The sequence below is a fragment of the Microtus oregoni genome, unplaced genomic scaffold (assembly GCF_018167655.1).
Source record: "Microtus oregoni isolate MIOR12 unplaced genomic scaffold, Mior012 000062F_ref0000492, whole genome shotgun sequence".
Lineage (NCBI taxonomy): Eukaryota > Metazoa > Chordata > Mammalia > Rodentia > Cricetidae > Microtus > Microtus oregoni.
The window spans coordinates 7,069,206-7,090,158 of NW_024543872.1; the positions used below are offsets into that span (position 1 = coordinate 7,069,206).

The 20,953-nt window shown below is 49.4% G+C and overlaps 1 protein-coding gene across 3 annotated transcripts in view; it reads left to right on the top strand.

The window, feature by feature from the left end:
* Nucleotides 1–19,413, top strand: part of LOC121439651 (protein EFR3 homolog B) — an 83,600-nt gene extending 64,187 nt beyond the window's left edge. For all 3 annotated transcript variants that reach the window (XM_041640212.1, XM_041640210.1, XM_041640211.1), the window contains 11 exons: nucleotides 2,140–2,312; nucleotides 2,654–2,729; nucleotides 2,959–3,120; nucleotides 4,287–4,418; nucleotides 6,629–6,696; nucleotides 7,555–7,682; nucleotides 8,391–8,482; nucleotides 11,338–11,386; nucleotides 12,897–13,003; nucleotides 14,419–14,468; nucleotides 15,013–19,413. In XM_041640212.1, the coding sequence (XP_041496146.1) occupies nucleotides 2,140–2,312; nucleotides 2,654–2,729; nucleotides 2,959–3,120; nucleotides 4,287–4,418; nucleotides 6,629–6,696; nucleotides 7,555–7,682; nucleotides 8,391–8,482; nucleotides 11,338–11,386; nucleotides 12,897–13,003; nucleotides 14,419–14,468; nucleotides 15,013–15,118 (1,143 nt within the window). In that variant the 3' untranslated portion in view covers nucleotides 15,119–19,413. The remainder of the gene's footprint in view (nucleotides 1–2,139; nucleotides 2,313–2,653; nucleotides 2,730–2,958; nucleotides 3,121–4,286; nucleotides 4,419–6,628; nucleotides 6,697–7,554; nucleotides 7,683–8,390; nucleotides 8,483–11,337; nucleotides 11,387–12,896; nucleotides 13,004–14,418; nucleotides 14,469–15,012) is intronic.
* The last annotated feature ends 1,540 nt before the right edge of the window (nucleotides 19,414–20,953 follow it).

Here is a 20,953-nt window from a genome sequence, read left to right on the forward strand (position 1 = left end):
GGAGGATATGAAACCCAGCCTGAGCTCCACTGAGTTGTTCAGAGCGGGGTGGAAATGTAATGCTTTGTTGTCGTTGTTGTTGTTGTTTGAGACGGGGTTTCTCCGTCTAGCCCTGGCTGTCACTCTGTAGACCAGGCTGGCCTCAAACTCACAGCTTTCGTCCTGCCTCTGCCTCCCGAGTGCTGGAATTACGGGCGTGCCCCACCACACCCAGCTTAGTGCTTTTTTTAAATGGTGATTCTAAGTGCTACTGGTAGCTCTGTGGCTATAGCTAGCCTTGTGGGTCTTGACGTAATTCCTCCCCCTCTGACCACCCAGTGCCCTTCCCTAGGTCCTGTCCCTCTGGCTCCCCCATTTCACCATTGACGTCTCTCTCACCTTCCCACCACCACCTTCTCCTTCCCCTATGTCTTCTGTGTGTCTCTGCACCTCAGCTTCCATTGCTGGAGTCTAAGTTCTGTTACTCACAAACACCATTCCTATGACCAACTGGTTAAAATATGTAGGTTCCCCAGGGAGTGTGAGTAGTCAGCCACTCACTGTGAGATTCTAAAATCTATGTTTGTGTATGTATGTATATGAACAGAAATATGTATTTGTATGATCTATTTAGGGCCTTCCTCTGTGGCCCTGGCTGGCCTTGGACTTTACATAGCCTATGCTGACTTCATATTCAAGATCCTCCTGCCTCAACCCACTAAGTGCTGGGATTACAAGCATATGTGCACTGCCATTCCCAGCTCTGAAATTTGGTTTTGCAACAAGCTTCCTGCCCTAGCCTAAACTTCGGACATCTTACAACCAGGTTATTCTCCTCAGTGTTTCTATGTCCACCTTCAGCCATCATAAACACCAGGAGAATTTTCTGGAAATACCATTTCCAGTTTTGCTCCTTATTTCAGAGGAGATCTCAATTTCTAATGTGAACATCTAAATTTCAGGCTCTTCAGGGCAAAGTTCCCAGGGTTCCTCCTGTCTCTAGGCCAGCAATTCTCAACCTGTCAGTTGTGACCCCTTTGGGAGTTGAAGGACCCTTTCACGGAGGTCGCCTAAGACCATTGGAAAACACAGATATTTACATTATGATTCATAACAGTAGTAAAATCACAGCTATGAAGTAGCAATGAAATAATTTTGTGGTTGGGGTCATCACAGCATGAGGAACTATATTAAAAGGTCACAGCATTAAGAAGGTCAAGAGCCATTGCTCCAGACTGTTCATTGTACCAACCGGCTCCAATCTCTGTTCCCAACACACGGGTCTGTCCAGACCCCCTCACTCAATGCAAGCTTCTCTTCCCTCTTATCCTACCCTCTTCCTTTTACATGTTTGTTTGGCCGCTTTGCTTTGTTAGTACTGGGGACTGCCCCTCCACCGAGTATACCTCCGGCCCCACACAGTGTCCTCTCACGAAGTTCTTTTGTTCTTCTTCTTCCCATATCTAGTTTTCTTTTCTCCTCTTGGTCTTTGTAATTCTGCAGTTTTGCCTAGTTGGCCCTTGTTAATTTGTGCCCGGTGTCTTATGTGACAGTCTGGGGAATACTCAATGTGCCCCTTCAGAGAACATTTAACACTCTGGGCTGGGCCAGCTCTGTGGAAACCTTCCGAATCATCAGGGGTACCGTTCTGCAATATGGACTTAATAGAAAATGCCCTTTACTGCTGCTGAGCATTTGGCATCCTGTGTGATGTGGCTACCTGTGCTGACCAATTTGAGTCAGAAGGCCCCATTGTCCCAGTGCTGTGCTGACTGTCGGGTATGTGAGTGGACCCTGCCACCCAGCTGTGAGTTCCTCTGCCCTCTAAGTTCTTGTGACTCCTGATCTTAAGAAAGCATTGTAACAGAACAACTGGGCGTTCACCAGGTGTTCCCTGGCCAGCTAGGACTTGCAGATACCATGACTCTCGCCTTTCTCTGGTGCTAATCCTTACTCATTTTTAGCTCTTATTGCTCCTGCATACTGTTCTCATACACCTATATGTCAGCTGAGCTGCACGGAGTAGATTTTCCAGGTGGGTATTCAGGGGGCTCTATACAGAGGATAGACACGACACCAAATCCTGGCTGTTTCTCCATCTCATGTCTGCACAGGGAGTGACGGTGTTGCTAAGCACCGCTGTCCCGGGCTTTCTCACAGGTCTCCACAGGATTCCCGTGCAGCAACATGATGTCAGCTCTGCCTAGCAACTTCCTTGACCGCCTGCTCTCCACCGCCCTCATGGAGGATGCCGAAATCCGCCTCTTCGTTCTGGAGATTCTCATCAGTTTCATTGATCGCCATGGCAACCGCCACAAATTCTCTACCATCAGGTGAGCTCAAGATCCCTCCTCCAGTAGATGTGTGATAGGGGAGCCCCCCAGTGCGACTGTCTTCTTGGCCAGCAACGTCACACCCAGGTGGGAGGGCAGTTTGGGACAGTGAGACCCACTAGAGCCCAACCCTGGCTTTAGTCAAGGACAGCGGGAGCCAGAGCGTGGTCCTGCCTGGGCTGGGGGCTGGAGAGAGTGTGCATCAGCATAAAGTTCAAGAGAAAGAAACAGGAATGTGGGAAAATGGAGACTGGGTTAATAGCCAGGGAATAAAGCTTGGTGACATCAGGTGGCCTCAGGTTGGTCTCGGAGGGCTAACAGGCTCCTCTGTCCCTTCTTAGCACCCTCAGTGACATCTCGGTCCTGAAGCTGAAAGTGGACAAGTGCTCCCGGCAGGACACTGTCTTCATGAAGAAGGTGAGTATGACCAGAAGACACAGCGAGCCCATGGAGGTCAGGATTACTAGTCCCAGTCCTCCAGCGTCTAAGCCACTGTGTGACCACTGGTCCCAGAGCCCGCCTCCTCCCTCTTCAGTTGGCCAGAGTTGTCCGTTGTTGAGGATGGAGGTGGGGTCTGCACACAGCTATCTCCTCCCCATCCACCCCACTGACCACGGCTGTCTTCTGCCCCTGCCCCTGTCCCCAGCACTCCCAGCAGCTATACAGGCACATCTACCTAAGCTGTAAGGAGGAGACGAACATCCAGAAGCACTATGAGGCACTCTACGGCCTGCTGGCACTCATCAGCATTGAGCTGGCCAACGAGGAGGTGATGGTGGACCTCATCCGACTGGTACTGGCTGTTCAGGTAGGGCCAGATGTGGGGAGGACCAGATAAAGATCATGGGGAGGGGCCTGTCTAGCCAGGTACAGATAGGGAAACTCTGTTGTGGTGGTTGTTTTGGTGTCTGGGGACATTGTACTCTGGTTGGTCACTCCTCCATAATAACCCAAACCATGGTCTAGACTGGGAAGCCCCAGAAATGAATTAATTTGTGGCTCTTGTTTACCATTAAGATAAAGAGAATACAAGGTCACCCAGAATGACCCCTGAACCCCTCGCATTTCAAGTCTCTCATGGGGTCTGAGTGCTACCCCAAAAATTCCCAAAGGGGGCGTTCAAAAGCCCCAAGTGATCCAGTAGCAAATGTGATCATCTAAAAATCCTCTTCCTCTCAGATTTACTTGTTCAGAATTGTCTCTGATGCTTGTTCAAAGAGGCTCATTACCCAAACTGGAAAGCCAGTATCCCAAACCCGGGACCTGTTTCTTTAAGAAGCTTCCGTTGTGGTTCACAGGCAGCCAGGGTGGTACTAGGTAGGACCTGAGACTCTGAAGGTCTGCCTGGGTAGTAGTGCACTGCCATGGAAGTCGAGGTGGGTCCTTCAGACCTCAAAGGCTGCAGTCTCCGGGTCCTGAAGCCAAGCAGGCATCACATTCTTGAACTTAGTGACAGATGTCTTAGGTCAGCTTTGTGACCATGCTAGATCCTGCAGGCCAACTAGATGTTATAATTTTCTTTGTTTACCCTAAGGGGTGCAATTTGGGACATCTCTGAGCCCCAGCCTCCCAGTGATTCCAATGGCTTTTAGCATATGGACCCAGTTCAACGAGACGATGCAATCGGCTAAGTTTCAGCTTTGCTGAAGGAGATGGCGGCTGAATGGTGGGCTTAATGCTAATGAGGAGGTTTGGACAGTGGCAGTCACTACAGCTGAAACCACAGAGTGGCGAGATGAGGCTCTTGCTTCTGCCTAGTAGGGATTGATGAGTCTCCAGTCCATGGATTATCCTAGGGGCCATTCTCTCGAGCTTTTTAGGGATGACTTCTCCCTCCCAGAAGGCTATGGGACAAAGATTTAGTCTAGAAAGATGAGCCATCTCTAATAAAATTGGGGAGAGGGCAGGTGGGAGGGCGTAGATTTTAGTATGACTTGTCAGGGAAAAACTCCGAAAGCCTGTCTGTTACCACAGGACGTGGCCCAAGTCAATGAAGAGAATCTGCCTGCCTATAACCGCTGTGCGCTCTACGCTCTGGGTGCAGCCTACCTGAACCTCATCAGTCAGCTCACAACGGTGCCTGCCTTCTGCCAGCACATCCACGAGGTTGGTGTCCTCGTGATCCTGAGAACTCAGTGAGCCCCGGCGCATTAGACTTAGGCTTTGGAGGAAGTATTGAAGTAAAGCGCCTCTGTCCTCAGCCTCCTGAGTAAAGGGGTCCCTTATACCTGCTCCCTACCCACTGTCCTAAGATAGCATATGACACACACTCCTCCAACCACGTGAACGGAAGCAACTTAATAAGAGGTTGCGTAGCAAACATAAATTCCTGGGTTCAATTCCCAGACCACATAAATCTGGGTATAGTGGCATAAGCCTATAATCCCAGCACTCAAGTCTCAGTGGTAGGGAAACCTTGGCATAGCAAGTCTAAGGCCAGACTGGGCCACATGGGCCCCCCCCCCCTCCCCACCAACAAAAAGTTTTAGGAATCTGAGCAAGGTGATATAGACCTGCAATCCAGCCATCTAGGAGGCTGATGGTAAGGCCAGTCTGGGCAACACCGAAACTCTTAGGTTAAAGCCCTTGCCGGGCAAGCCTCATGGACCTGAGTTCAATCCTGCAGCTCATGAGAAATCCAAATGCAGCAGTACACACCTAAATCCCAGCACTCCTGTGGCAAAACGGGAGTCAGAGACAAAAATGAGACAGAAGCTCGTGGTCCAGCTGCAGTGGCAAAAGCAGGAGAGACCCGGCACCAACAAGGTGGCAGACAGGAGCCAACTCCCCAAACCTCCACACATAACTATGGTGTGCGCATGCCCCTGACACACACGGACACAGACACGGACATGGACATGGACATACACACGGACACACACACCAAGTAATTTAAACAGAAAAGAACTCTGTCTCAAAACAAAAAGACAAGATTTTTGTCATGAACCCTTCAGTACCACAAAAGCAAACGTAGGACTGTGAACCCCAGCCATGCCAATTGAATACTTGTGAAAATTCCTCACACTTGCTTATCAAGATCGTATCCTTTTCCTTTGCTGAAATATTTTAAAACAAACTCCAGCTCCCTCTGCATGAATGTAACCCATATATCAGTATGAGTAGTGGAAGACGATGAGCAGTGGGATCTCCCTCCGGTGCCACCATACTAGCTAATTCAATTTTGAATCTCTCTCTACCTTGGCATTCTCTAGTAGCCAATCTCATCAATCAACTCCAGTTGTTGCATAAAGGTTTTTTTAAAAACCTTCTGAAAGTGGCTGGAGAGATGGCTCAGCGATTAAGAACACTGACTGCTCTTGCAGAGGACCTGGGGTCCATTCCCAGCACTCACGTGGTAGCTTACAACTGTCTATAGCTCCAGTTTCAGGGGATCTGACACCCTCTTCTGGCCTTCACAGATACCAGACATGAACATATTTCATATACATGCATACAGGCAAAACAGTCACATACATAAGAATTTCTTCCTGACTTAAAATCTTAAGTATTTTAGGTGGACTCATGATGTGTAGGATTAACTGTAAAATTCCAGGTCTCTGCTGGCCTAAGCTGGCTTGGAGACATAAGGGTAGACGCTGTGCCATTGTACCAGAGACTTCCCAAGCGTGGTGGACTTTCACAGGCTTGGGGCTGATAAGGGCCGTCGGTCGAGAAGTCCTCTTCACTGGAAACAGTGGCTGTTGGCAAGTCACACGCTCACACCGGCACGCCAGCCATCTCTGGCTTCTTGCCACTTCAGTAACTTTCACAGCTCCTCCAGAAACACTTGCAAAGGCTACTGAGGAGATCTCAAGCTGCCACCGTCTATCAGCCGCTTTTCCCTCAGCCAGTCTCAGCACGTGGTGCCACCTGCACCCCCCTTTCTCTCACGGACTAAGAAAGAAAGCCCAGCCTCTTGGGAATGAAGTCCTCTGCACCTGGAGGACACTTGACACATGTGCGTCATCAGTGGCGACAGCTTGAGCAGCGACTCATCTCCCCGGGCAGCTCTGACGCGACTGGGGATCTGGATTCTCCCTGGAGAAGCTCTGTGTTTGCATCTCCAAGGCGGCTGCGGGTGGGGGTGGGGGGAGCGGGAGGGTACTGACGTGAGGCTGCAGCTTTCCCTAGCTCTTGCTCTGAGCCACCCGGCCCTGCTGGATCCAGCTCTCCCTCTCTCCCCGCTCTGAGCCTCCCGACCCTGCTCTAAGCCACCCGGCCCTGCCCCTCCCGGACCCAGGCTCCCTTGCTCCCGCTCTGAGCCGCCTGGCCCTGCTGGATCCAGCTCTCATCATTTGTTTCCTTCTGAACTCCAGGTGATAGAGACCAGGAAAAAAGAAGCACCATACATGCTTCCCGAAGACGTGTTTGTGGAAAGGCCCAGGTAAGGACAGTACCGGGATGCGGTCAAACACGCGAGAGTGGGCAGTATGAGGCCAGGCAAGGACAAACATCAGGGGACTTTGACCCTGGGCAGAGTTTGGCTCCCAGCGCGTTACCATACCCATTTCACAGCTGCCCTACCATCAGGCCTCAGGCGGGCCGTGGTGGACAGGGAGTGCTGTACTGCATAGGTGATCTAGACTCCAGGAGCTTTGGTCAAACCCAGGGAGGGTACATCCTAGAGGAGTCGCCCTTGACAGGATCCTGCCTTCAGACAGTGCTATGGACCAGTGTCGCTTCAGCATGAACTCAGGGGGAAGCTATTCTGAAGCAAGGTGCCCAGCAGCAGGACTTAACCTTCTAAACCATGGCCTCTCATTCGCTAACTGGAATGTTGTTAAAAAAAAAAAAAAAGTCAGATGTGGTAGCATATGCTGGGGTGGAGACATGCCGGTCTGTGAGCTCACTGGTCGGCCAGCCTAGCTTACTTGGTGAACTCAAGGCCATTGAGGCCAGTGAGAGACCCTGTCTCAAAGCAAATGTAGATGTTGCCTAAGGAGCAACACCCAACATTGACCTCTGGTCTCCTCCACACATCTGCGCACACACATATACATCCCCAAAATTAACCACAGAAAAGTGTGCTAGGGAAAGGAACATTCATGTGTGGGCACAAATGTTTGCAACTGAAGTTTTCTGCATAAAATGTAGGATAGTAGGTGTCCACGGAGGAACAGGGTCCAGGGGAACTTTCTTCTGTTTCTCTGTCATTTTGCATAGTGACTATGTTGCTATTGGGATAGTCATCCAGGGATTGTTCAAGCTGCCCACAGTTCTACTTTGCCTCTTTGTCCTTCAGGCTGTCTCAGAATCTAGATGGCGTGGTGATAGAGTTTCTCTTCCGCCAGAGTAAAATCAGCGAAGTCCTGGGGGGCAGCGGCTACAATTCGGACAGGCTCTGCCTGCCCTACATCCCTCAGCTGACAGGTATGCACTCCGGACAAGGCTTCCACCCTACCTCTGCCTTTCCTGCCACGTAAGCGGCCTAGGGTGAGGGGGTGAAGACACCTGAATCTCTTGTGGTGGCGTCTTAGATGTTATATAAGAGCTGAGAGACATACCAGAATTTACGGGGAGATCGCTATTCCGATGCTCCTCCTCCCCAGCCTGGGATCTCAGAAAGCAACTGGGCCATGAGAATAACCTGACTTGCAAAGGGTTGGTCTGTAATACTGGAAAGAGCACACATGGGTTACAGAACCAGGGACCCATTTCAAGACTTCTGTCTGTGCTACTTGCTTCCCTAAAAACATATTGGGCAAGTCTCTGAACTACGGAATTCCTGCATTAGAGGGTTGTGTGGTGTGTAGGGTAATGAAGTCAGATGCGCTTAGGGAACACTACATGTGTGGCCATTACTGGCGCTTCTAGTGGATGCAGCCAGCTTATGCTAGTTGAGATATGCTTTCTTGTCCTAGCAGCTCCTTTGTTTTCACACATGGTTGCAAAAATCTTAACCCAAAGAAGCAACCTGGCCACCCTAAGATGGGTAAAGAAGACCCACAGCAAATAGAAGCTTATGGAAGCTCCGTGTGTAGCCTAAGTTTGTATCGAGCCATTGAGGACTATATCAAGGGTGGGACCAGTGGTTTATCAAGGACTGGAAACCCCAGCTTCTGGGCTGTTCTTTTCCAGATGAAGATCGTTTATCCAAGAGGAAGAGCATTGGAGAGACCATTTCCCTTCAGGTAGAGGTGGAATCGAGGAACAGCCCAGAGAAAGAGGAGGTGAGAGTTTTGTCAGTACACAGGGTGCTAAAGTACTCCAGAGCCCTTTACAGTGCATTAAAGTATCTGCAGAAATGAGTTTCTTGAGCACATCCATTTTCTTACTGACTCTCATTATGTGTACACCATTGGTATTTCCAGCTAAGAGATTAATGTTCTTCTACCATGAAAGTATCATTTAAAAAATCACTTTAGAGGGGCTGGAGAGATGGCTCAGAGGTTAAGAGCATTGCCTGCTCTTCCAAAGGTCCTGAGTTCAGTTCCCAGCAACCACATGGTGGCTCACAACCATCTGTAAAGAGGTCTGGTGCCCTCTTCTGGCCTGTAGGCACACACACACACAGACAGAATATTGTATACATAATAAATAAATATTTAAAAAAAAAAAAAAAATCACTTTAGAAAGGCTTGCTTCATCCCCTATCATACAAATTAGGGAATTGACAGGCCTGGGCAAGTGTTGCACAAAGTAAGGAGGACCCACATCTGAGAGGGACTGGGACAGGAAGACTCATGGGGAATCTGAGGGCAGCTGTGGAGGACGCTGGATCTCTCCCCAGGTATAGAAAAGCCCTTAAAGGTTTTAAGCATCCCTCTAGGGCCAAGCCCTAAACCTGGACACTCAGAGCTGCTCTGGAACAGTCCCATGGAAGGCAGGAAGCTCTGACCCTGGCTAATTAGTCAAGCAAAGTGAGGAACTGGAAGTGGGGGCCCTCAGAGACCCTTCCAGTCATGAAAGACAGGACTGTTGACAGAGGTTTCGGTCCCATCCAGTCCCACAGCTGTTCAGTCTCAAAGAAACACACAGAGGTCTACATTAATTATAAACTGGTTGGCCTATTAGCTCAGGCTTCTTATTAATTAACTCTTACATTAACCCATAATCCTTGTCTGTGTTAGCCACGTGGCTTGGTACCTTTTATCAGCAAGGTATTCTCATCTTGCTTCCTTTGTGTCTGGGTGACAACTACAGACTGAGCCTTTCCTCTTCCTAGAATTCTCCTATTTTGGTTGCCTGGCCTATACTTCCTGCCTGGCTACCGGCCAGTGAGCATTTTATTAAACGAGTTCAAGTGACAAATCCTTACAGGGTACAAGACCATTGCCCCACAGTATAGAACTTCTAGTGTATCACAGCCTTAGAGTTAGTTGACTGCTTCCCCATGCTGCAAAGGGGACTTTCCCATCAAGTTCAGTAGTTAAGTGAAGCTAAGGAGGAGAAATGCTTACCCTCCTTACTGGTGGCCTCCTTGGACAGTCGTATTGGCTCTTTCCTTGGGTCAGCTTAGCCCAGGGGTACGCTGGTAACTGATGCAGAGCTGTGCCCTCCCTATGCTCCACTGCCTCAGCCCATGGTGCCCTGGTTCAGGATCCTGTGCCTGCTGACTGCCATCCCTGTGAGTGATGAATCAATGCTGATGTGGTCAAACCTTAATCCTAGTGCCCAGGGCTGGCCCTGCTGTGTTCATTTTCTCCTCCATGCCACCCTATACGTTTCTGCTGGTGGCACTGCTGCCAGTATCCTCCACGCCACACTCACTCATCTGTTTGCACAAGTACACTGGCGCCAAAAACCTCCCAGAGTCTGCCCTCTTCTCCACTGTGGGTGCTTGGACCTTTGGACCTATGGAGTCTTCTTCCTTGAAGCCCAGCTAGGTTCCATTTCTTCCACACACAGCTCTCTGCCTGCTCTCGTTTGGAGAACTTGCTTTTCCTTTTCCTTTACCATATCGTTCCTTAATGCCAGGAGTTTATCTGCATTGGTCTTCACTGACCATGGATGGAGAAATGGGTGAATGGATGGATAGATGGTGTGTGTGTGCGCGTGCGTGTGTATGTGTGCACGCACGTGTGTGTACAAGATGAATCCTCTATTCATCTATTAGCATGTAATTCTTTTGTTAACAAATTTGGCAGCTTCTGTTGCCCTACTGAGAGTTCTGCATGCTATTGGTGTCCATACAATATTTGCTCAATGTCTTTATCCCGTGTCTGTCCTTTCTAGTCAGATACTTACTAAATAGCAAACTAATCAAGAACTGTACTGTCCGAATTTTCACAAGCTGAGTGTGCCCACCCCATCACACTCAGATCGGGCGATCAAACACAATCATCACCCGGGAACTTGTCTGGGCCCCTCTCCCTTGAAGGAACCATTTAGCACAGTTGTGTCCCCTTGTGAGACCTTGTCCTGTTAAATAACTCTCTTCTGTCAACATTTCCCCCTTATTTTTTTGTGATGGCATGTGATTCATCATGGGTGTTACACCAAGAAGCTCATAGTCTGGTTCGAAGTTCATGGACTCTGGTCCAAACTTCATTATCTTCGGCATCTTCCCTGAGGCCATGCATACATGGAATTCCCTTCTTTGAGTTTTATTTTTTTTTTCTCCCTCTTTCATAGACTCTGCAGAAGTTGAGATCCTTTGCCTCCAGTCTTGGGACCAATGTCATCAATAGAGGCCCCATTACTGCTAACTCCCATGACTTACTGTATTAAGATTCATTACTTCAGGGTATAATTTAATATCATGAGCCTTCAAAATGTTATGAAGTTCTTGGAGTTTATTTTGGAGATTGTATTTCTCAATTGCCTCCTACATACAATTGTTTCTCTAAGGATTTTTTTTTTTTTTTAAATCATGAGATGGTTTCCTCCCATGGAGCTTGACAGGATAGTAGGGAAAAGAGAAGAGAATTCTATTCTGAGGGAATCTGGTGAGGAATTGGCCTCATTTGCTTTTTCTCCATACATGCTCTGGGAATGGGGGTGTCCTGGAGACATTGCCCTAAGAAGCAAAGGGGCTGCCTTTTCTCCCTCACCTTTCTGAACATGTCTGTCCCTTCTCCTTCAGAGAGTGCCTGCAGAGGAGATCACCTATGAGACACTGAAGAAGGCCATTGGTAAGACAGCAGCCCAGGAAACTCTGAGGAGCGGGGAGATTGGGGCTGACATGGACCTGGTGGCAGAGGCTGATGGCTTCTTGAAACTCAGCGGCCCCCAAGCTGCAGCTGGAAGTCCCCACTCCCTGAAGGGGGGGAGGTGGGACTGCCTATCACTGCGTGTCATCACTGTGTGTCACGCACCCCCTTTCCGCCTTTAATGACAACTATCTCTGAAAGTTTCCACTCTAGGGCTAGAGCCAGGTGGCTGGTTTTTGCAAATAAAACTTATTCTGTGTGAAAGATGACACAAGGGGCAAGATGCCCAGTGAGAGGCAGGAGAAGAAATTGTGTTAACGTTCGTTCAATAAGGGCCATAGACTTTTTTTTAATATTTATTTATTTACTTATTATGTATACAATATTCAGTTTGTGTGTATGCCTGCAGGCCAGAAGAGGGCACCAGACCTCATTACAGATGGTTGTGAGCCACCATGTGGTTGCTGAGAATTGAATTCAGGACCTTTGGAAGAGCAGGCAATGCTCTTAACCACTGAGCCATCTCTCCAGCCCCAGGGCCATAGACTTTTAACCCCGAGTCACCTCTTTGTAGGACTGGCTCATGAAGTGTTATTAAGAAGTTGTTTCTAACTGATGACAAATGAAGCCACTAAATGGACTTTGTGTGAAGCCTCTTCAGTATTTTGTTATTATAAATGCATTCAGCCAGGTGTGGTGGTGCACGCCTTTAATCCCAGCCCTTGGAGGCAGAGATAGCCAACGATGAGTCCTCTGTGAGTTCGAGACCAGCCTGACTATGTAGTAAGCTTTAGAACAGCTAGGATAAATGAATGAATAGATAGATAGACAGACAGACAGACAGAGTGTGCCGCCTTCCTCCTTAACCCTCTAACAGTGATCCTTATTTAACCTCCAAACTCAGTCCCTATTTTTCTTTGTTTGGTGCTAACTCTTGGGGTAGCAAGCGGTCTGTGTAAAGCCTTAAGTGAAATTTCCTCAGACTGCTCAGCTGAGGGGCTGTGCTGACTCTTACCGTCTAGCTGCCTTTTCCATTGTTAGGTCCTTTTTCTTTCTTTCTTTTTTTATTTATTTTTTCCCAAGACAAGAGTTTCTCAGTGTAGCCCTGACTGTCCTGTCACTCTGTAGACCAGGCTGGCCTCAAACTCACAGAGATCCTCCTGACTCTGCCTCCCAAGTACTGGAATTAAAGGCGTCACCACCACCGCTGAGCCTCAGGTGCTTTTTCAAACTACCCTGGCAGTACTAAGAGGGACCCAGCAGGAGTGTAGCCACGTGGGTCTTTAAAGGCTGGATGTGGGCTCTTTTAGCTGATTCTCAGAGGGTGGGGCCTCAGGGAGAAGCAGGAAGAGTCAGTCTGTGAGGACACACGGGGCGCTACACCTTCCGTGACTCTGCCCCCTTTTCATCCCAAGAGCCCACCCCATCCGTCTCCCTCGAGCTCCTTCCCCTAACTCATCCCCAAGCTCTAACCCAGTTGTCTGTGTCACAGTGGACAGCGTGGCAGTTGAGGAACAGGAGCGTGAGCGGCGACGACAGGTGGTAGAGAAATTCCAGAAGGCGCCCTTCGAGGAGATTGCAGCTCACTGTGGGGCCCGGGTGAGTAACATACCAGAGGGTGCCTTCTGACCAATCAGAAAGCAGACTTGGACCCAGGGTAGGACCGAGTTCAGATGTGAGCTCTTTGTCCTGCAGAAATTAGGGTTTTGGTTCCAGTATATAGTGCACTGCTGTTTCCCCCAGTGCCTTCCACTACATTGCTCCCCCTGAGCCCAGGGACTGGGCTTTGTATTTATCATGCACAGTCTTGGACCTTTAATCCTAGCACTTGGGAGGCAGAGGCAGGCAGATCTTTGTAAATCTGAGACCAGCCTGGTCTACATAGATAATCTCAGGCCAGCAAGAGCTACATGGTAAGACCTCAAAAAAGGTGGAGGGGGGGAGGAGGAGGAGAGACGAGGAAGAAGAAGAAGAAGAAGAAGAAGAAGAAGAAGAAGAAGAAGAAGAAGAAGAAGAAGAAGAAGTAGTAGTAGTAGTAGTCAGGGCAGGGAGTGGGGAGTAAGGGGGGGCCAGCTGGTTGTAGTGGCTCATACTTTATCTATCACTCAGAAAGTAGAGGCAGTAGATCCCTGAGTTCAAAGCCAGACTGGTTGTCATAGATAATCCAGGCTAGCCAGGGTAGATACCCTATCAACAAAACAAAAAAAATTAACATTATTATCCTTGTATATGTGTGTATGTATATGGAGGTATATAAAAAAGGGCTTTTGCTCTCTCCTTCCACCTTTATGTGGGTTCTAGGGTTTGAACTCAGGCTACCAGGCTTTTGCAGTGTGCACTTTGCCCACTGAACCCTCTCACCAGCCAGCAGGTTCTTTTAAATGAGGGTCTTGCTGTAGCATCCTGGGCTGGCCTCGAACTCACTATATAGCCCAGGCTCATACCACAGCATTCAACCATCCTGCCTCAGCCTCCTGAGTGCCAAGGTCACAGGCGTATGGCTTATATATTAAATTTATCGATATAAGATCTACATTATTTTGCAGCTGTGTAAAAACACGTATCTCCCAAGCCTGTGCTCCCTATTGTTAAGTCATTCCCACCCCACTTTGAGAGTTTGACTGCCCATTCTGTGATCTAGGAGGAAGCCCAAGTGCTGGACTCATGTCAAGAAAGAGCAACATCAGCCCCAGTCTCCTGACCCCATGCCCAAGTCTCCTGACCCCAAGCCCAACAGATCCTGTTACCCCATATTAAGGAGCAGAAGCCCACCCAAACCCTCTGGTCTTCCTAGCCCTCTGTCAGGTCCCCAGCCAGTCTGCGATGGGTGGTGGTCCCTGATCTGGATGTATAAGTTCAATAGACGGGTGCCAGGGCTCAGAGCATCTACCTGGCTACCCTCCCATGGTTGCTACTGCCAGAAACTTGGGGCAGTAGTGTCCTTTGCGCAGGTGGCCAGTGAGGTGGCAGCTTTCTTGGAGCCCAACGTTCACTTTCCTTCTATCTGTGTTTAGGCATCTCTGCTGCAGAGCAAACTCAACCAGATCTTTGAAATCACCATCCGGTAAGTGGCAGCACAGACAGGGGACCCTACCTCTGTGTCCAGCATCACAGGTCAGGGCCATTATCCTAAATCCTCTTCTCACATCTGCCTGCAGCCCTCTCTCCACCCTCAACCTCTATTCCCAGCCACCACAACATGGGCAAGAAACTGACTTAGTAAGGTCTAGAAAAGGCCAGGAGTCATGGTGTCCCAGGCAAGCACCTGTGTCACCAAAAAGCAGCTGTTCCCAACCTGTGGGTCATGACCCCATTTGGGAGTCACATATCAGATATCCTGACTATCAGGTATTTATGATTCATAACAGTAGCAAAATTACAGTCTGAAGTAGCAACAAAGTAATTTTATATTTGGGGGTCACCACAGCATGAGGAGCTGTGTTAAAGGGTCACAGCATTAAGGTTGAGAGCCACTGAAGCCTACAGGAAGCTTGGACTCAGGGAACGGCCTGAGTTTTAGAGAGGCTCGGAAAGCGACTGCCGGATTCAGTGGCACAAGGGTGGGACCCAGCCCCTGCTTCATACCTTTTTCTTCCATGTGTCCCCAGGCCTCCTCCAAGCCCTTCAGGGACCATCACTGCAGCATATGGCCAGCCACAGAACCATTCCATCCCTGTCTATGAGATGAAGTTTCCCGACCTGTGCGTGTACTGAATTCCAAGAGACGGAACTCCTCAGAGGACACCGGGAGGACCGCCCTCCTGCCCACTCTCACCGTGTGGAAACCTAACCTGGAGAGCTGAGAAAGTCACCTTGGACAGTGGCTCTTCCCGAGTTGAGCAAAGATGGAGCCTCTGGTCCTCCATGGCCCTCCTGCTCCCTTCTGGTCTTCTGTGAGGAAGATCCAGTTTCCTGCCCTCTGGGGCTAAGCATCTCATCTGTCTTCCCTTTCATATCAGCCAGGGACAGAGAATCATGAGGGTGTCTCCCTTGAGAAGCAAGAGGGGCCTGGGAAGCTTCCATTGGAAATGTGTCCATGAGGGAGTGTCAGACACCCCCAGGGGAAGGAGCCTGATGAAGACATGGATGGTCTAAGAAAGCCAGAGATGGTGCTGGGGGAAACTGAGGAAATCCTCCTCATCAGGAAGTGACGGTGTGAGATCTGGACGTGATGTGCACCCCCACCTCTTAGTCTTGGGTGTCTGGCTGAGCCTCTTCTTTACGTCCAGTTGTCTGTTTCTTTTTCTGCTATTAATGGTTGCTGAGCGCCTACAGAAGAAGCTGGGGTAGAGAGGCTGGCGGGAGAACAACAGGCTGGGACAGAGAGGGACAGCTTCTTCCCGGGCTGGGTGGCTGCGTCGGCAAAGCACAAGCGTGGCAAGCTGCACCTTCTCAGCTCCTCTGTCTGGAGGAAGCTGTGACAGATCTGCCGTTCTTTCTTCCTGCTCTTTCCCAGGTTGTTAAGTGTGTTCCCTGATACCTTTCTTCCAAATATCCCACTGTGTTTCCACATCCTCCGGGTTGAGAGACAGCTGAGCAGGCTAGCTGGTCCTAGATGACTGGAAAGTGGGGAGGAAATGCCGAGGGCCCTGAGACCTGTCCACATCACTTCCCATGGAAGATGCTTGCAGCAAGAATGTGTGTGTGTGTGTGTGTGTGTGTGTGTGTGTGTGTGTGTGTGTTGGGATTAATTGAACAAGTGGCACTTTAGGATTCAAGGAAAGAGATTTAACAGCTAGGATTGAAATGATGTTTTCCCTCTCTGGGCCAAGTCTGAGACTTTGAGGATAATTGGCCTTGTTTGTGGCCTGGGGAGAGGTGATAGAAACCCCTTTGCTTCCATTTTCCCTATGTATGTGTCTGTGTGGCTCATGTGTTCTGGGAGCACTGACCCAGGACCGGGTGGATGACCCTTTCCTGATGCCCGTCTCGCTGGGTGTCTTCATGCCTCCCAGGATGCTTCTGGCCGCACCCCAGGCCTCTTCCACTGGTAATACCCCACGGTCCAGGACAGTCCTTTTTTTCCCTTTCAAACTTCCTGTAAGTTTTCTGAGCTGTTTTCCTCTGAGGCCCAATGCTGCTTCTAGAGATTTTGCTTTTTAGGAAAAGGGAGTTGATCTGTTGACTCACAGGAATCCTTTCTAGGGTATAATTTTAGGCAGTGTGACCCAGGACCATAAAGTAGCCATTTCTGCTAAGGAGGGTGTGGGCTTCTCAGGACACTCCAGACCACAGCCCTGGATGTGATCCTGCATGGTGAAAGCCTGCTCACCTACTAGGGCAGGTGGGGACAATTTCACAGACTGGAACTCATGTGCTTCCCCATTGCACATATGTTAAATGTCACAAATGGGACCTATCTCACCCTGTCCCCATAGATTCTTCACTTCTAATGTAACTCTTTCCCATGGTCTCTGCACTGAGCTGTGGACTCATGGCTCTTGTGTGGGCTACGTGATCTCATGTCCCTGAGGATGAGGCTGTCCCTGACTTTGGAGCAATGTGGTTGTCGCTCAATCCAACTTTATAAGCATGGACTTAGGTTTCTCCTTAATATCTCTTTACTAAGAAGCCAAGTTTTTTTTTTTTTTAAAAAAAAAAGCACGAAGGCAAGTAACCCTTTAGAAACTAAGAAAATCTAAGCCTTGAGCTAAAAATGTGTCTTTCTTCACCTGCCCGCCACATTATTGTTACTATTATTATTAATAGTATTAGTATTATTTTAGTTTTTCATAACAGTTTCTCTGTAGCTTTTGAGCCTCTCCTGGAACTAGCTCTTGTAGGCCAGGCTGACCTGGAACTCACAGAGATCCACCTGCCTCTGCCTCCCGAGTGCTGGGATTAAAGGCCTGCGCCACCACCGCCCAGCTCCACCACATCTTTTATACCAGCCTTGACTTGGATAAGAGCACATCAGTTTCTTTCTTGTTCCCAAGTGACATCAGTGTCCCCCCCTGAGGTAGCTTGACCCTTGTTGTGGATTGTGAGGGCCTCTTTCTTGGAGTCTCTCTAGAGTCAGGCATCAGAACCAGAGGCCTACGCAGGCCCCACTCAATACTCTGTCAGTCAACCCAGCCTCGGAAACAGGAAAAAAGGGAACAGAGTTTCAATTCTGCAGACCCAGCTGCTCCGAGGTCCTCCCCTGAACTTCCTTTTTCTCCACACCGTGGCTGCTTAGCAGGGACGAGCTGCTTCTAGAGAGCAGGCCACATCTGTGCCCTCTTCTTAGATTTAAGTTTATATTCAGTAGGGTATTGGGTTGCCCGTTGACAAGGAATGGAATCTGATCCTGGCCAAGTCAGGAAGTCTAGATGGTGGTTACAAGAGTCTGTCACTCCATCACCAGGCAAAGCAGAGTGGGCATGCGCTGGGGGAGGGACACAGTGTGACTCGTGCCTTTCCAGCCTCTGGTGTCTGATAGCACTATCCATGCCCAGTTCTGTTCACCTTCTCTGTTGTAAACCAGGAGCAGAAGGAGCCAGCAAAGCCATTAAGGCCAACTGGTCCCCACCCCACCAGAGCACCCAGGGCTCTGGCTTCATAGGCCAGGGCCGAAGGGTGGCATCCTGCTGACGTGAGTGTGTTTTGAGGGTCAGAAGTTAATTTGGTAGATCATAAACAAGTGTAAGAAGCTGATCAATAGAAAATGCCTTCGTTCCAGAAACAGCTGCTATTTCCCCGTGCTGAGCCTGTTTCCTCTTCGATCACTAGAAATAAATGGTTTCATGACTCCTCAGTAACCTCATAAGAAAACCTAAAAACGTCCTGTGTTCGGGCCCTGAATTAGTACACAAAGCGGGGGGGGGGGGTGTCATGGGCCTGGGACCAAGGACCGTGGTCTGAGCAGCCACATCCTGTATACTGCGGGAGTAGATTCTGGAAAAGCCCTAAGGTTCCTCTGGACTCTTGGGGCAGGGGGCCCAGTGTCCTCCAGCTGCTCTTCTGTTGTCCTGGGCTGCCAGCCTGCTTCGTGGGATGCTGCTAAGAAGGGGTGCCTGGCTCTGTTTGGGAGTCTGGGGGAAGGAACACCCTAGCTGTGAGTCTGAAGGTTGTGTTTAAAAGCAGACTTGCAGGTGGGGGAGGGTTGTATCAGGGGGTGTCTGCTCTCCTTGACCTCTGGCAAGTAGATTGCACAGAAACGGGTCTTGTCCTCTGGAATCTGCGGGTAAGGTTCAAGGAAAGCTGTTGCCTCTATCTCTCTAGTGTAAAAGTCTGCTTTCTATGGCTCTGTAACCCAAGCTAGTCTAGATCTAGCCACTGCAGAAGAGGAATCATGGGAGGTCTTATTCTTGATCCTGGCTACCTGGGGGAGTGATGAGGAGAAACCGTGCGGTAAAGGAGAAAACTTCATGGTTATGTTGGCTGCCCTCTGGCACCAGCCTGGCTCCTTCAGGGAGCATAGTTTCTCCTGAGCCCAGCCCTTGCCTTCTTTTTTGGGGTGGGGTGGTGCTCAAGACAGGGTTTCTCTGTGTGACAGCCCTGGCTGTCCTGGAACTCACTCTGTAGACCAGGCTGTCCTGAGAACTCTGAGATCTGCCTACCCCTGCCTTCCGGAGTACTAGGATTGAAGGTGTAGGCTGCCACTACCTGGTTTACTTGTCCTCTGAACACTTCATGGCTGTGGATTCTGGTATATGGAATATAAAATTGAACACCCATAGATGCTCCAGCCCATCCATCTCAATGTGTCTGAGTTCTTTTAGTCCTTCATGACCTGGCTGAGTGTATATGTGCCTATGTCAATGCATGTATTTAATGTAGTTTGTAGTTGCCAACGTTGTATATATTATAGCCGACTTATTTATATGTGAGTACAGAATTGGCACCTGTGGCAGCTTCCTGTATTTTAAACTTGTTGAATCCAATTAGTTTTCCTTCCAGGGAGGCGGGGGCCAGGGGAGAACTGGTGTTGGAAGAACTATTCCAAAGTCATTCTTTAAGACATTAGCCGTGGTTTCCCAGTGGGCCTGCACAATGCCCTTTTCAAATAAATGTTAATGTTGTCACCATATGGCTGTCTGTTGAAATTCTTAAAAGGGAATGGCTGGGGTTTTTTGTTTTGTTTTAGGTAAAATTAGAATCTGAAAAAAATCAGCAGTGTGCCATTGGCATTTAACCGCCCCCACTGACCCTGGCTTTACCTGACTCTAATGAACGGTGGGGGAGGCGAGGATGTTACAGAGATGGAAACCTGAAGTGAGGATTCCCAGCAAGGGAGCATCCTCAGGAAGGCCCTGGCCATTCTTCATTCTAGCTCATTTCCCACGACCCACCTTAGGGAGAGCTTAATCAAGATATCTGTCTCCCCACACACCAGGACTTCCAGGGCTCATGGTGTTTTTGTGAACGCCTAGCAAATATAAGGGGTCATGAACAAATACACCAGGCTTTGATGTGTGTGGTCCATGGATGTCTAACCTAGCGATAGGTACACGTTCATTCCCTGTAATGGTAATGAACTGCAAAACTCTGGCCCCTGCATTGTGACGACACAGGACACAGAAGCAATATGCCTGCAGAGAAGCGGACAGCAGAGACACACACCAGGTAATTTGCCTTCCCGGCTAAACAGCATGCCCTCCAGCACAGAGGAGCCCCCAAAATGAACAGGGCCACTGGATAAGAGCAGAACTGGCCTAGTAGAGGTGGTCTTGAGCTTAGGCTTGCTTTGGAAGAGGCAAGATTCGCAAAGGTGGGCAAAGGTGGCGCTGGAGATGGGGTCCGGGCAGTGAGGAACTGAAGGGTAACAATGAGACCAACAGACACACGAAATGGGACCTTCATCCCAGGAAGTGTGAGCTAGAAGGCTTGGTGGGAGAGTGGGCATGGTTGACATGAGCTCTACATACTTTGCCCCAAAAGTTTGCAACTGTTAGGAAATTGGGAGGGAGGGATACTGTTTTGGTTGGTAAGCCAGGGACTATGAGACCAGCAAGCTTTTTAAATATTTGTTAACATAATTTGCATAGGCAAGAGAGCCGCTGGAGGCCAGTGAGTTAATGCACTAGAGTAGTGGAGGTCTTCAGGGAGAACTTGGGAATGAAGGACTGAAGTTAGACAATGGGGGAGCTGGGGAGACACAGCAAGATAGGAAACCACCTCAACACTTGAGCATCTCTCTCCACGGTGTGTACAGGAGGCACGGTCATGTGCCTTGAGTGTATGTGAACAACCAAACTGAAACTACTGTCAACTCTCAACTTTCACATTTTCCTGACAAAATAATGTCATCTCTTTTATTCTTGCCAGAGCCCTTATGCCAAGAAGGAAGGGGCAGGTGAGAACTAAACCCTGGGAGGTTTCGGGGACCTGCCTCAGGTCACACACAGAAGCCCTTCCCAATGGGGAGTGGGCCTTGGTGCCGCAGGAACGTTGGACAGAGAATCCACCCTGAGCCACCCAAACTATCTGTCCCCCCCCCACCCCCGAGTCATTTGCTGGGGCAAGTGGGTAGAGGTATGTTTTCTTTAGGTCACATAGTCGTGTCATTGGACGGCTGTGTGTTTTGACTTTATTCACGCGCGCTATATTGAAGGTCAGAGACGTCTG